At 38.7% G+C, this 16,028-nt stretch overlaps 1 protein-coding gene across 1 annotated transcript; it reads left to right on the top strand.

Annotated features, from left to right (window-relative positions):
- Positions 1-999: 999 nt before the first annotated feature.
- Positions 1,000-14,376, top strand: LOC142373579 (uncharacterized). Its single transcript, XM_075456900.1, has 3 exons — positions 1,000-1,600; positions 8,382-8,584; positions 10,570-14,376. Exons 2-3 carry the CDS (start codon positions 8,470-8,472, stop codon positions 12,381-12,383), a joined length of 1,929 nt encoding a protein of 642 aa, XP_075313015.1. The 5' UTR covers positions 1,000-1,600; positions 8,382-8,469; the 3' UTR covers positions 12,384-14,376.
- The last annotated feature ends 1,652 nt before the right edge of the window (positions 14,377-16,028 follow it).

Below are 16,028 nucleotides of genomic sequence, written 5' to 3'. Positions count from 1 at the left end.
AGTAAATTTAGCTAATAGTAGGATTGGTATAACTATAACAGGTCATTTGAGTAAACTAACAAAAGCTAACAAACATGGATAAACGTTCCTCTAAGAGGAAGCATTTAAAAAATATAGCTAATAACAGAACGGTTGATATAATGAATGATAACAAATCTTTAAAAGACTTTCATCTGAGAGGAAATATTAAGGTTGATACAGTGGTAATAGGTCTTAATAGACCATTTGAATATGACTAAGTTTCCCTCCTAGTGAAGCATTAATAAGATAAATCTATTTGATAAGGGTAGAATAACAGATGAAATACCACATTAGGGTATTCTAGAATAAGAAACTTTTCCATCTCTTTAAGCAAGCAATGGAAGCACTCAGCCAAGCTTGAAGAGGCCAATATAACAACAGAGATCTGCCTATGGTGCAGTAGAACTATCATTACTGGTGATGGCAGAAATAAAGGACCAAATTAAAGGATATTAAAATTAGAAAGGCAAAAGGGTTCGATATTAGGTCCACAGCTAAGTGAGCTGAGGAAGGAGAGAGAAATGATTTATACTTCTGTAGTTAAGGAAAACTTTGCCAGGAAAAGAAATATATTAAAAAACATAAATCACAAGGAAGAAAATGCAAAATTAACCTTTTTTCATAACAACTTGTACTCATCTAACTTCTCACTGAAGAAGCAGAGCACTTATTTAACCAGATCAAAAACTTTATTTATCAAATTAAAGCGAATTTTAGAAATAAGTATGAGGTCCCGTCATTGTCTGGCTGCTCTCCTGGCCACACAACTAAATGTGAATGTATTACCTATCCATGACTGCCACCTTGTGGCAGCATATGGTAACTTCTATCCATCCATCCATTTTCTATACCCGCTTAAATCCAACTCAGGGAAGCGGGGGTCTGGAGCCTGTCTCAGCTGTCATTGAGCGAGAGGCGGGGCACACCATGGACAGGCCGCCCCTCCATCACAGGGCCACACAGAGACAAACAACCACACACGCTCACACTCACTCCGAGGGACAATTTAGAGTCGCCACTAAATCCAACCTGCATGTTTTTGGACGGTTGCAGGAAGCAGGAAGTTCGATTAAACTGTATTTGGACAAATCGCCGAAAAAAATGTTTTAGGTCTTCGTGCTTTCCTTCCAATAACCCCGCAGCACGAACACATAATGTCGGGAAAGAGTTTTCAGTGAGTGCGCGCTCCTTTTGTCATTCATAGACATCATATAGAACACTATATTCTATATGATGTCTATGTTGTCATTTGTATGGAGCGGAAGTGAACGGGGAACAAAAATAGGGTCGGACCAGCTATACAGCAGCCAGCTGCGGAAGATTTGTGTCGAGCTTTCAGCAGTTTTCCCCGTCTCAACGGAACAGTTTCTGCTTCTGGTTAAACATTTAGTGTTGTGAGAAGTTTTAAAGCCAAACTGTGACAGATGGAGGATCATAGTAGCTGAAAAAGAAGCGGAACCAAAGCCGGAAAAGACGAAGAAAACAGACACATTGGTGTAGCCTTTCCCAGCTGGAAATCACTGATGAGGGACAGATGCTATCAGAGAGACGCGGAAGTTGTCTGTTTTCTGCTGGACAGGTAATTTAACCCACCAATGCAAATGTAACTAGCTGTTTGATTGCGTTAGTTAACTTCAGAGAGGCGCGGTCGCGCTATCTACGCTTGATAATCGAGTGCCCGTCCACATCGCGTCATTCGGTAAAAGCGTGTGAGCCCAATGCACACTGCGGTCAAGTGAGCAGACGTTCGTGTTTTCCTGATTTAAAGTGCACCCGTATTACAGAATTTATGGCAAATGCAGGAAGTCCATGATACGTAGCATGCAAATATTTTACTCAACTGTAAAATCCCTTTGATCCATAATTTCTGACAAAGGCGTGTACACTTGAGCTCAGGAACAACCTGACAGTTCACTCACTCAGTATCAAACATATTCACTGTATCATTTTGGAGAAATTCAACCTCAAAGTTCATTATTTTGATGTGAAAGGGTATTATGCGCATTACATCAGCCAGGTTTGCAAGAACTGATTCCATATCAAACACTGTCACTGCAGTTTAATTATTTTGATACTTCTAAAATAATTTTGTTCTATTTCTGAAGAATGCGAAATTCAAAGTCATGACAGAAACTTTGACTGATTGACTCGCTTAGTACATTTTTTTTATTGTAAATGTAAATCTTTACATTTAGTAGTATACCCAATATTTATGTATTCATTTAATATTTATGTATTTATTTATATATATATATATATTTTTAATTATAATACAGTGAATATTACATTACATTACATTACGGTCATTTTGCAGACGCTTTTATCCAAAGCGACTTACAACAGATAGATAGATAGATACTTTATTAATCCCGAGGGAAATTTAAGGATCCAGTAGCTTATACAGACAGACACAGAATACAAAATACACTGATTACAAATCAGAATACAAAACAGAATACAAAATACAACACTAGTGCAACACAACACACAACCACACACAACACAGCATACTAACATCACAGATCACAGTTCACATACACAAAACAAGGAATGAACAAAAACTGTACAAGAAGAGGAGTGGGATGCTTGTGCTGAATGTGCAGATAGTGCAAAAACAAAGTGTGTGTGTGTGATAAAGTGTGAGCAGTGCAAATGAGAGAGTGCATTAAGATAGTCTGTGCAAATGGCTAATATAGCAAGTAGAGGAGGGTGTGTTGGATGGTTCACACAGTGAAGTCCATCTCTCATCTCCTGTCCTTGCGTGTGGCGTTGAACAGCTGAATGGCCCTGGGGACAAAGGACTTCCTCAGCCTGTCTGATGAGCATGCCAGTGACCGGAGTCTGTCACTGAAAATACTCCTCTGACTGTCCAAAGTTCTGTGCAGTGGGTGGTGAACATTGTCCAGGATGGTCAGCAGCCTGCTCAGTGTCCTTCTCTCCGCCACTGTGATGAGGCTGTCCAGCTCAGTGCCTTCGACAGCTCCTGCCTTTCTCACCAGCCTGTCCAGTCGCCCCGCGTCCATTATTGATTTGAAGGACCTCAACCTCCTCCGGAAGTAGAGCCGGCTCTGACCCTTCTTATAGTTTGTTTTCCATGTGAACTCCTAAGTATTTGTAGGTGTTGACCACCTCCACACTGACCCCCTCAATGAGGACTGGTGACAGAGGAGGCCGGGACCTCCTGAAATCCACCACCATCTCTTTGGTTTTAGTGGTGTTCAGTTGGAGGTGGTTGTGTCTGCACCACTTCACAAAGTCATCCACCAGGCTCCTGTACTCAATAAGTGTGTTCCACATCGGTAGGCAAAAGAACTTCAGATCAGACATGTTTGATACTGAGTGAGTGAACAGTCGAAATGTTCCTGAGTTCAAGTGTACACGCCTTTGTCAGAAATTATGGATCAAAGGGATTTTACAGTAGCATAAATATCGTGCATAATGCCTTTTTCACTTCAAAATAATGAACTTTGAGGCTGAATTTCTCCAAAATGATACAGTGAATATGTTTGATACTGAGTGAGTGAACAGTCAGGATGGTCCTGATTTAAAGTGTATCAACCTTTGTCAGAAATTATGGATCAAAAGGATTTGACAGTTGAGTAAAATATTTGCACGCTCCGTATCATGGACGTCCTGCATTTGCCATAATTTCTGTAATACGGGCGCACTTTAAATCACGAAAAGACGAACGTCTGCTCCCCAGCTACCTCTGTGGTGATTTTAAAGTTATTTTACTGCATCATTTTCTAATAATCTGATGCTGAAATCATCTGTGACACCCCCCCCCCCTCCCCCCACACACACACACATCTCTATATATCACTTTTCTTCTTCCCTTTTGCATAATGTGGTTTCATTTCACCATTTTTGCCTTTTACTTGCTTGATGTCCTTGTGTGTGTGTGTGTGTGTGTGTGTGTGTGTGTGAGACCATATTCCTTATTGGACATCCAGCCCTCCCTCCACCAGCCCAAATCAACCGGTCATCTCTACCTTGTCTGCACCTCTCATCAGTGCACTACGGCCAAACAGGGAAGATGCAGAACCAAACTGAAATTATCACCAGAACACCACCTTTTTTTTTTTTGGTCATATAATCCGCTTTACACCAGCTCCAGTTAGAAAACCACATTACTTAGCCTGGTTCACAACAGTCTAGGTCACTTCTGTAGACTGCAGTGTGTCGTATGTAATTTACTCTGGTTTAGTGACATCCACAGAGTTACAGTTCCAGGTTGGTATAAATGCATTCAAGTTAAAAAACATGAAAAAAAAAAAAGTTTGTATAAAGTGAGGTGGTTATTAGTTCAGTTTTTATTATCCAGCATGGTTCTAGTTCAGTTATAGACTGTTTGAATGTGTTTAGACTTTAAAACATGAGTTTCAGTTCAAACTAAAACTACGTATGGATTGTTTTGTTCATGTAGGCTTTTATTAAAGGGATAGTTCGCCCCTTTTGACATGAAGCTGTATGACATCCCATATCAGCAACATCATTTATGAACATTTTCTTACCCCCTGCTGCGTCCTGTGAGCAGAGTTCCAGCCTCGTTTTGGTGTTGATGAAGGTAGTCCGGCTAGTTTGCTAGGGTCCCGAAAATAAAGCGTTTTGCTTCTCAAAACAAAATGCGTTCAACAGAGTAATACATTTGCATCACAAAATCATTCTCCAGAAAAAGTCAGACCTCGCAATCGCTTGGCCCTATTTTCTCTCCCTTCGTATCATTGCCTGCTGTGTAGACCGAGCAGACCGAGCAGCAAACACCGTAACAGGCGCGGCTATCGCTAGGTGGCTGAACGCATTGATATGAAGGGAGAGAAAATAGGGCCAAGAGATTGTGAGGTCTGACTTTTTCCTGGAGAACGGTTTTGTGATGCAAATGTATTACTCTTTTGAGCGCATATTGTCCTGAGAAGCAAAACGCTTTATTTTTTAAACCCCAGCCAGCTAGCCGGACTACTAGACCAGGAGCCCAGAGGGGTCAGCCTAGCTGGGAAGGTTACCAATTTTTATGGGTACTATGATGTCTGGCATGGTCCCCAGATAGAGGAACGGCACGTCTGCCGGGTTCCCTCTGGTGGGTGTGGCAAGGGGGGGTGTAAAACTGGCACCCAAAAAATGGGCTAGGTTAGCTGGTGAGGTTACCACTTGAAACTTGTTGTAAATTGCTCATCATAGTCCCCTGATAGAGAAATGACCACTGCCAGACATTTTTAGTGGTGGGTAACCCCCGGCAGACGTCCCTGTATGATGACACCCCCAAAAATGGGCTAGATGAACTGGTGGGGTTACTGATTGAAACCTGTTAACAATTGTTTGTCCCCTGATCCCCTGATTGAGGAATGGCCACTTCCATACATTTTTGTTGGTGGACGGGGGTCACCAGACATCAATTACAATGGGTTGAAAATGGGAAAGATCAACTGGTGGGGTTACCAGTTGAATCCTGTTGTCAATTATGGTTCTCTGACATTTCCAGTAGTGGAGTACCCCTGCCCTCGTGACCACTAGGGAGTTTGTAGTTACATCACTCAAAGTACGTCTTGACAAATGAACACACCAATGAAATGTTATTTTGCTGTTAAATTCTCCATCCATCTCAGTACATATCAGCGCACTGAAGCAAGATAGATTATGATCAAGTCACCACCAGAATTCATTGTGGAAGGCCTATAAGCTTAAATAATTCTTAGGTCTATCAATTAAATATTCAGAATTCTCAACTGAATGAGTTTCTAAGATCCTAAGCCTATATCTGGAAGAATGGGTTTGCAGGCAGTGATTTTGCAACCTTCAGATATACAGATATATGTACACACATACAGTACGTACGTACGTACATACATGCATATGCAAATAGTGAACTCAACAAGGAGGAGCAAATACTGATAGGGCTACATTTATAAAGAAATTGGAAAATTCATGAATAATAATATTACATGATAATAGAAAATGTTTGAACCAACCTTCTGTGTAGTCTTCTGCTTGATCCAAATAACAGTCCGTTCCCATTGATTGAATGAACACAGAAATTTGAGATTTTAAAAAATGTGAAAAATCTGGAAAATGAGGACGGTGATCTGAAGCCTTCAGATGATGGGATATTACTGTACATGTGGCAAGGATCAGCTCCTTTATCCCTTACGTTGTGTTAGAAAAAAAAAAAAAGTAACACTCAAGGTGTTAGTTGTCGAAAATACTATTAGTAATTGACTCGGTAGACAAAGTGACATGGACTTATGTTGATTGAAATTTCAGGACATTATTCAGCGCGCAATTAAGATTTTATGTTTTTTGCTGGCAACTACCACAGATATTTCGAGTAAATGCTATAACTTTTGAAAGAGTGGACGGATCTTCACCAAATTTTGTGTGGTAATGCTCTATGATTGGTACATGAAAAGATTTGATTTCGCATGGCAAGGCTTTTAAGACGACCGACTTTTAACACGAGCGACTTTATGTTTGGCCCATTACTTTTGAACAAGTGCTTGGATTTGCTCCAGTCCTTGTATGTTGCCAACACTCCATATTAAGTGCAGGTTACATCTTGAGACCTACTCTGAATCTCAAAAGGTGCACTTATGCACTGAAGTGTTCATGTTTTAGTGCGTATGGCATATTAATTACGCACTAAAACATAGTGCCCGAAGTGCACAAGTGCACCATCTGAGATTCAGTTAATGATGTCTGGCAAGCCCCGCCCACCAACAAAAATGTCTGGCAGTGGCCATTCCTCAATCAGGGGCCCATGACAAACAATTTGCAACAGGTTTCAAGTGGTAACCTCACCAGCTAACCTAGCCCATTTTTTGGGTGCCAGTTTTATACCCCCCCTTGCCACACCCACCAGAGGGAACCCGGCAGACGTGCCGTTCCTCTATCTGTGGACCATACCAGACATCATAGTACCCATAAAAATTGGTAACCTTCCCAGCTAGGCTGACCCCTCTGGGCTCCTGGTCTATACCTTCATCAACACCAAAACGAGGCTGGAACTCTGCTCACAGGACGCAGCAGGGGGTAAGAAGATATTCATAAATGATGTTGCTGATATGGGATGTCATACAGCTTCATGTCAAAAGAGGCGAACTATCCCTTTAATGATTTAATCTTCGTGCATCGATAAGTATCAGTTACATTATCATACTGAAGACTTAATTCACTACAATCAACAGCCATTCAGAGGGATTTCTCTCACTGATCGAGCCAGCAGTGATTTAACATGACGAATCGTCTGAAAAAAGCCACGGCGTGGTCCGACTGAGCCAGAGGTGTGTTATACACGAAAAAGGTAGATGGTCACAGGTGTTGCTGGTGACACAACATCTGCTTGGTGCGTAAGAGCCCTTAAACAGACATGGTGTAAGTATAGGGCAGACTACAGGTACCTTTAAAACACGCCTAATACAGCATGAGTACCAATAAAACCGGCTGCAGATTGTTGGGAAAACAAAGTCTTGATCTGAGCCTGAATTTGACTCAGGACTTAACCTCCAAACCTTTGAGAAAAACACCTTCAAAAAGATGCTAAAGTTTCAGGAAAAAGGAATAAACCTGAGTCCTCCACAGGGAAAAATACTAATTTTACAGTTGCCTTGTGTAGGCTTTTATTCTCTCAATTTCAGCTCATATCAGCTTAGTATAGTACATTAATTTGTACTATACTGATTTGTAACATTTTCATCATACCTGTGAGTTATTTCAATGTAATATTAAAAAAAAAAAAAAAAAAGAGAATGTAGTAACTTTCTTCAGAGTGAGATATTTAGATCTACTGATAAATAAAGAACGCAGTGAAGGAGCTTTTTGACTGGAAAACAAATGACATTAACTTAGTGAACATTATTTAGTATTACAGTGGTCTATGTATAACTATATATTTGAATACTCATTTTGAATTCCTATTCAATGTAGACACAGTTAACATCTTATTATATTCTTGCAGGAGGAACTATAAGAAGCTGTAAACACATGTTGCACAATTGATGTTGAAACTAGATTTATTTCACCGTTAGTATTTGTTTACCCTTCGTTTCTTATATATATATATGTGGATAAAGCTAATTATTATCTTCGTCTCCTGTCCTCATTTTTGTAAACAGAGCAGTTTAGCTCATTTCAAGGTTTATTGGAGCTTATTCACCATTTACAGTACATGAACTGACAGGTTTTGCAGCCCTTGTTTTGTGTGTTGGGGATTATTATTATTATTATATATATACATATATATATATTATTATAGTTATTTTTTTTCTACACTTATATGAAAGTGGTTATTTAAATGTTCATAAAAGGTTGTCATTGGTTTTAATGAATAACCGACTTGATATTTGACATTTCTGTATTTGCATTTTCAGACAGATGTGCTAGAAAAACAGCAGAAGATACAGCATATACACCCTGAAATCTGAACAAATCTACAGATACATCTGAGTTCCAAACAAGATGCCTCGAAGAAGGAGCCTCCAACCAGATGACCCCAGAGGACTCGGCTTGGTGCCCCCCATACCTGCACCATCCACATCAGAACTGGAGCAGACACAAGACAGCAAAGATCTCAGTAAGGGACTCACATCTGTTTGTCTGTTTTGTTGTATATTAATTTACACTGTAGCATAGATTGAATTATTTTGATTAACATGTATGTATGCGTACTAACAGAGTTCCTTATAATACTTGTTTACGAGTCCCCCAGTCAGTTGCTGTGAAAGCACCCGTAGATTAATTGTAGCTTACTCTACCTGTTGCTTCATCCTATCTTTACTGGGGACAACACTGACATAAGCTTTCATAGTTGCTTCTTACTTTTAGTTGGATAGAAGCTGGCTATTGGCCAACTCTGCTTATTTTTAGCAGAATGGGTATTGGTTGCTAACTTAACTCTGGCTCATCTTAGCATGCTGCATCAGCATCTTTATTAGGGCTGAGCGATTTTATAGATACTGCAATATATATCGATATTTTGTGTCCCGATAAAGTATTGATTTTTCAGCCACGGCTACTGAATTTAAATTTAATTTAATCTTTTAAGCAAACTTTATTGAAAAGTCAGACGTTACAATTAGTGAAAACACAGAACATTAACATAATACAATGCAATGCCGGGGGGGGGGGGGGGGGGGGGTCACATTATACAAAACAGTGATGAATTAGATCAATAAAAATGTTATATAAAGTGCATAGCTCAGTGGTTTTGATGGCTTTTCTGTTTATAGAGTGTTTGATTGTTCTAATGTATTGTTTGAGCTCCTTTTCAAAAATGAAAAAAGATGGTTTGTGATTAGAGAATTTGGATTTGTGTAAATGGTATTTAGCAAGTAAAACAAGCAGGTCCATGTGGTGTTATCCTTCTGGTTCACAGGATGGACCACCAGTCCAATCAGCGACGATTCATGTCAAATCACACTGTCCCTTTAAAATCTTGCAGAAGATGATGTAAGTGTATTGAATCATATCGAATCGTATTGAATCGCTGGCTTAATATTGTGTATCTTATCGTGAGATTAGTGTATCGCTACAGCCCAAATCTTTGTATGATGAGCTGCTCTAAAACCAGAGTAGAATCAATGAATACTATAGAGACAGAACTGATTAAGGTGACCAATGACTTACTGCTTGGTAAAGACAGAGGAAACTGCTCGGTTTTAGTTTAAGTGTTGCCTTTAATACCGTGGATCTCAGCTTCATTTAAGGACTCAGCTCTTAGTTTCTTATGCTCATATCACTGCACTGGCTCCTTGTTATATTTGGTATTAATTTTAAAGTCTTCCTGCTCACCTTCAAAGCGTTGAAGCTTTCCCACTAAATACGTCTTAATACTTATTGACCTGGTATGTTCCCTCGCTATCATTTACATCTGTGGATACTGCCCTGCTTACTATTTCCAGATCATAACTCGTGACTAAATATGGAACTCTTTGCCCACAGATATCAGGCACACCAAGTCTGTTATTACCTTCAAATCCCTCCTTAAAATACTCCTCTTTGAGAGAGCCTTTGGGCAATGTCTGTTATACATATCACATTTTATTTTATGATTTTTATTGTTATGTATTTATGAACGTCCATCTGGCCCAACTCACCTTTGCTTTTCTTGTAAAGCACTTTATTACTGTATAAAGCATAAAGTGCTTTACAATGAATACTTTCTTTTTCTCATTGTTATTATTATTATTATTATTATTATTATTATTATTATTATTATTATTATAACAAACAATGGACCTTTCAATATGTTTAATAATTCATATATTTCCCCTATCAGTCAAAGGAAAATATTCATATACATAGATGATCTACTTGAAACCATTTCATTCAGTTCTGGTGGAGCTAGTGCCTTGGATCATATGTAGGGTTCAGTGTCTTATCAAAGGAAAGGAAGTTGGGGATCAAACGAGCGAACCTCAGATTAAAGGAAAACAGCTCAACCTGGTGAGCTACAGTTCCTGTGTGTGTTTCTGTAGAAGTGGGCCACCAGCTTGTAATATTTTAAATAAAATGACTATTTGTCTTTAATGTGTAAGTGTATGTCATTCATATCTGCAGATGTGCCAAAGCTGTTGGTGATTAAAGAAGAGCTACCCGCTCTGGACCAGCAGAACCCACTGTCCCCTCTCATAAAAGAGGAAGAGGAAGAACTCTGGACCAGTCAGGAGGAGGAGCATTTTAATGGGAAAGAGACTAATATCAACAAGTTCTCATTGACTGCTGTCACTGTGAAGAATGAAGATGAACAGAAACCTCGGTCCTCACAGCTTCATCAAGTCAAAACTGAAGACAACAGAGAGACAGAACCTCCAACCAGCAGCTCAGCTGAACAGATGAAAACAGAAACTGATGGAGAGGACTGTGGAGGACCAGAACCAGCCAGAAACCCAGATCCACATGGTCATTTACACCAAAATGCTGACGATATGGATTCTGTCTCTACTGATACTGAAGTCAGTGATGATGATTATTGGCAGAAATCTTCAGGTTCTAGACCTGAAAGTGAAGACGGTGACAATGGTTGGTTGGAACCTAAACCTAAACCAAGTGTAAATGATAATGCAGGTTGTAATATTGCCAAAAAAACTTTCAGCTGCTCTGACTGTGGTAAGCAGTTTGTCATCAAGCACTCTCTGAAGAGGCACATGAAAGTCCACACAGGAGAGAAACCGTTTCACTGTGATCTTTGTGATAAAAGATTTAGTCAGCGGGAAAATCTTTTCAGCCACATGAGAGTCCACACTGGAAAGAAGCCTTTTGCATGCGATGCGTGTGGAAAAAGATTTAACCGAAACACAAATTTAAAGACACACATGAGACTCCACACAGGAGAAAAACCATTTGGCTGTGATGATTGTGGTAAAAGATTTAACCGGAACACAAATTTAAAAACACACATGAGACTCCACACAGGGGAGAAACCATTTGGCTGTGATATTTGTGGTAAAAGATTTAGTGTGCAAAGGACTTATACAAGTCACATGCGAGTCCACACTGGTGAAAAACCTTTTGTCTGCAGTGATTGTGGGAAAGGTTTTAAGGAAAATGCATGTCTTAGGGTACATATGAGAATCCACATGAGAGGAAAAGATGAACACATGAGAGTCCACACAAGTGAGATCAAATTTGGCTGTGATGTTTGTGGAAAAACATTTAAACTAAATGGAAATCTTAAGATACACATGAGAATCCACACAGGAGAAAAACCATTTCACTGTGATGTTTGTGGTAAAAGGTTTAGCGTGCGTGGAGCTCTTTCAAGCCACATGAGAGTTCACACTGGTGAGAAACCTTTTGCCTGTGATGACTGTGGAAAAAGATTTAACCGAAAATCAAATCTCAAGATGCATGTTGTAGTCCACACTAAAGAAAAACCATTTGGCTGTGATGATTGTGGTAAACAATTTAACCAAATTTCAAATCTTAAGACGCATAAGAGAATCCACATGGGTAAAAAACCATTTATCTGTGATTTGTGCGGTAAAAGATTTAACCAAATGTCCAATCTTAAGACACACAAGAGAATCCACTCAATGAAGAAACAGTTTGTTCATAAGCAATCTCTTACATCACACATGAGGGTTCACTCAGGAGACAAACCATTTGGCTGTGATGATTGTGGTAAAAGATTTAACCAAATTTCACATCTTAAGGTACACCAGAGAATCCACACAGGTGAGAAACCATTTGGCTGTGATGATTGTGGTAAAAGATTTAACCAAATTTCACATCTTAAGGTACACCAGAGAATCCACACAGGTGAGAAACCATTTAGCTGTGATGATTGTGGTAAAAGATTTAACCAAATCTCCATTCTTCAGCGACACAAGCGAGTCCACACAGGTGAGAAACCAAATGTCTGCAATGATTGAGGTCATGTATTTAAAGCAAAGAAGCATCTCAAGACAACAAATGGAACAATTTACCTGTGGTGATGGTTGGTGATAATTTTGCCAACACACCAATCTTAAAAGTGCTTAACATTAAAAATTCAACAACAGTTATCAGTTGGGTTCTGAGGCATCTGATATGGACCATCACACAGTGGAAATGTGTGTTTTGTAGTCAGTGCATTCAGCTGTGCGTGCTGGACCAAAGACCAAAAGGGGAATCCAGACTGTTCAGTAACAAGTCAAAGCCTCAGGCTCTGATGATATGGGAATGTATCGGTGCCTTTTGGCAAGCATGCTCAGTGGGGGGAAAAAAAAAAACTGACATTTGGACATTCTTTCATTTACTCTCAGGTTGGAGAGTATTTCCGTCAATGTCCTGTTAACTGACCTACATATTTTTGTTTTGTAAATTTGTGTTAAGAATTACTTTTACTTGTCTTCCTTACAGAGATATTGATATTTACATTTATAAGTCTTAAAACGACCCTTGTGAAAGGAGGATGGTCCAGGGAATAGAGAAACTATAAGTAAGACAGTTGTGGATTTTTAGTATCTGTATATCAAGTAGCATACCTAGGGGAATTAAGTTACTGACTAAAGTTTTGTAGTATTGTAAAGACTACTAATAAAATATTCTGTTGTCTTTAGTTACTTTAATGGGGATTTTGACGGATGAGGCTGTGGTTATATAATCAGGGTTTTATTAGAGCAGAGCGACAGTCTGGAAATGCTTTAAGTGAGTCTTTATGGGCTGATTTTTCAGTCATAGTTTCTGACGCTTTTAGCCGTTTGACAAATGTAACAGAAAAATATGTGAATGAGAGCAGTTTTATTGAGAATTCAGTTGTATTAATGTACATTTACCCTTAACTGCTTTTAAAAAAAGATGGAACTTTGGAGCAGGTTTGGAACGCTTAGGCCAGTTTTTAGTCGAGTGTATACATACAGAGTGATTCATTATCTGGGTGTGTAGGTCTGGCTTTAAATAGCTAAATTTTCAGTTGGATTTTCATTTCTTAACAGGAATTTTAAAAGTCCAGTTTTGGTCTGAAGGACAATATTTTTTAGTTTTTTATGGTGTAAGGATGTTTCACCTTGCATCTGAAACGTCTCTTATAAGCTAAAACTGCCCACCAACTAGTTAGAAGACGCCATTTGGATATGAGGTGAAACATCTTCAAAAACCAATAAAAATAAGTTCTGTTGCCCTTACTTAAACTCTAAATCACTTAGAAAATACCCAAATAAAACAAGTTTGTGTAGAATAATCCAATACAATCCAACTTTATTTACAAAGCATTTGAAAAACAACCAATGTGAAATAAAGTGCTGTACAGAAGAAATTAATTAAAAGGCATCAAGTAAAATACATAAAACATAAGTAAAATGATAGAATAGCTTAATATACTGTTTTTGCAAACAGCGGAAATTAGCATAAATAATGATTATTAGACTTATGATGAAACTGTCTCTGAATACATAAAATGAACTGATAAATATGTTTGGATGATCTGGCGTCACATCAGAAAGAGGTTTAATGAAATTCTGGTTGGCATGTGATTGCATTATTTTTATTAGCTGGACTGAAGAGAGAAGAGGGGACCATGAGGACAGAGATGAGAGAAAAGAGCTGCAGAGGTGAAGAAGAGGAAGGTGTCAGATAACACGCAGATCTATGACTGTCACAGTGGAGTTGTAGCAGCAACCCTGATTATCCAGCTTCCTCAGTCCAAAACCACTCATTTTAAGTTGTTTTGTGATTCTAAATTAAAGTAAGGAGGACTGTAGCAGTACAGCATGTTTTTTGTATGTCTGCATACACATGTATATACTGTACACAACTGAATACATATTGTTATGGTTAGTTTACAGACAAACAGAGAGGAGAAAGTGAGTGAATAAAGTGGTTTATTACACAATGTTGACTTCAAAAGGGATATTTTTGGCACATATACATAGAAAAACACATAGATACATGCATGTTTACATGTATACACACACACACACACACACATATATATATGTATGTGAAAAATAATAAAATATGATCATAGTTATATATGAATAAATATATATTTTTTAAATCTATTTTTCAGCTTTGATTGATCATATCTTCTCATTTATGATTTCATTTGACAGATTTCTTTTTGTTGAACATATATGTATATATATTTATTTTTTTATATATATACATACATATGTGTGTATATGTATATATTGATTTTAACCTCATGTTGGGCCTGGTGTTTCTTTTGGATATTCCTCCCAACCTCTATCTGTGGTTGTTCCTGTCTGCAATATCCTTCTATATCTGCTTTTAACTAGTTAATTTCCTTTGTTGATCCCTTCTCCCACACACTCTCATTCAGACTCAGATGATGGCTGTTCTGTGTAAATAAAGTTATATTCACTCCTCTGGCTTGCTCCGAGCCTCAGGGATGCATGTGTCTCATTAAAACAGCCATTTGCTTTCTCTTGACATGCTTGTGCTGACACATTCTGAATCTTAATTAACGTGTCTGACATATTTTGTTGGTCAGTAAATGACCAAAAAAGGGGAAAGTGTGAAACTGTTGGTGATCATTTCAGCTCAACAGAGAACGCTGTAAGTAAAACATCTCATGCTAACACTCAAGTCTCTGGTTTGTAAGACTTACCTTGCTCAGCATATAAATGAAGTTACATTTCCTTTGGTTCTCATTCTGCAGACTGACATTTGTGTAGGAAATAAATACATAAGAGAATATTTAATTGTCTTTATTCAGACTTGCTTAAGCAAATTTCAACAATCGGCACATTACAAAGAAAATGATAATGAAACTGACTCTTTAAACGTAGTAACAGTATTTTGTATAATGGACTACATACATATATACATACATACAAACACACACATGGTGGTGCTGGATCTCCTCTCTGTAGTGAGTCTCATCGTTGTCCGATATGAGACCCACTACGGTGGTGTCACCTGCAAACTTCAAAACCATGTTTGTTGAGTGAATAGCAGAACAGTCGTGTGTGAAAAGGGCCGGGCTGAGCACACATCCCTGCGGTGTGCCTGTGCTCAGGATCAGTGTGGACGATGTGCTGTCCCCAATTCTCACCACTTGAGGCCTGTTGGTGAGAAAGTCCAGGGGTACACACACACATACATGCACATACATACATGTGGTGATATGGGATGGGAGCCATGCGAAGTGCGGATTAAGGGTGACATGGTGCGACTGTGGAATAGACTCATCAACATGTCTGACAACAGACTTGTCAAGCAAATTTTTTTGTGGAACTTTAAAAAAAATAGTCGTTGGACAAAGGAACTTTCCAGAATATTTCATGAAGTAGGTCTCCAATACATATATAGAAATAAATGATCCTGTATTGTTAAACAAATTAAGATAACATTATTTGAAAATTATGAACAAAATTGGGCAGAAGAAATTCTGTACGAACCTAAACTGAGAATGTATTGTTTGATAAAGTCTGTCTACCAACCAGAGCATTATGTCACCCTGAACCGTACCAGAGCGCAGAGGTCTGTTTGTGCCCAATTGAGAAGTGAAGTGGCATCTTGCCTCTGGGGGTTGAAACTGGACGTTTTCATGCAATCCCAGAGGAGAACAGAAA

Source organism: Odontesthes bonariensis, chromosome 23, assembly GCF_027942865.1.
Source record: "Odontesthes bonariensis isolate fOdoBon6 chromosome 23, fOdoBon6.hap1, whole genome shotgun sequence".
Classification (NCBI taxonomy): Eukaryota; Metazoa; Chordata; class Actinopteri; order Atheriniformes; family Atherinopsidae; genus Odontesthes; species Odontesthes bonariensis.
This window is presented reverse-complemented; position numbering and strand designations above follow the sequence as displayed.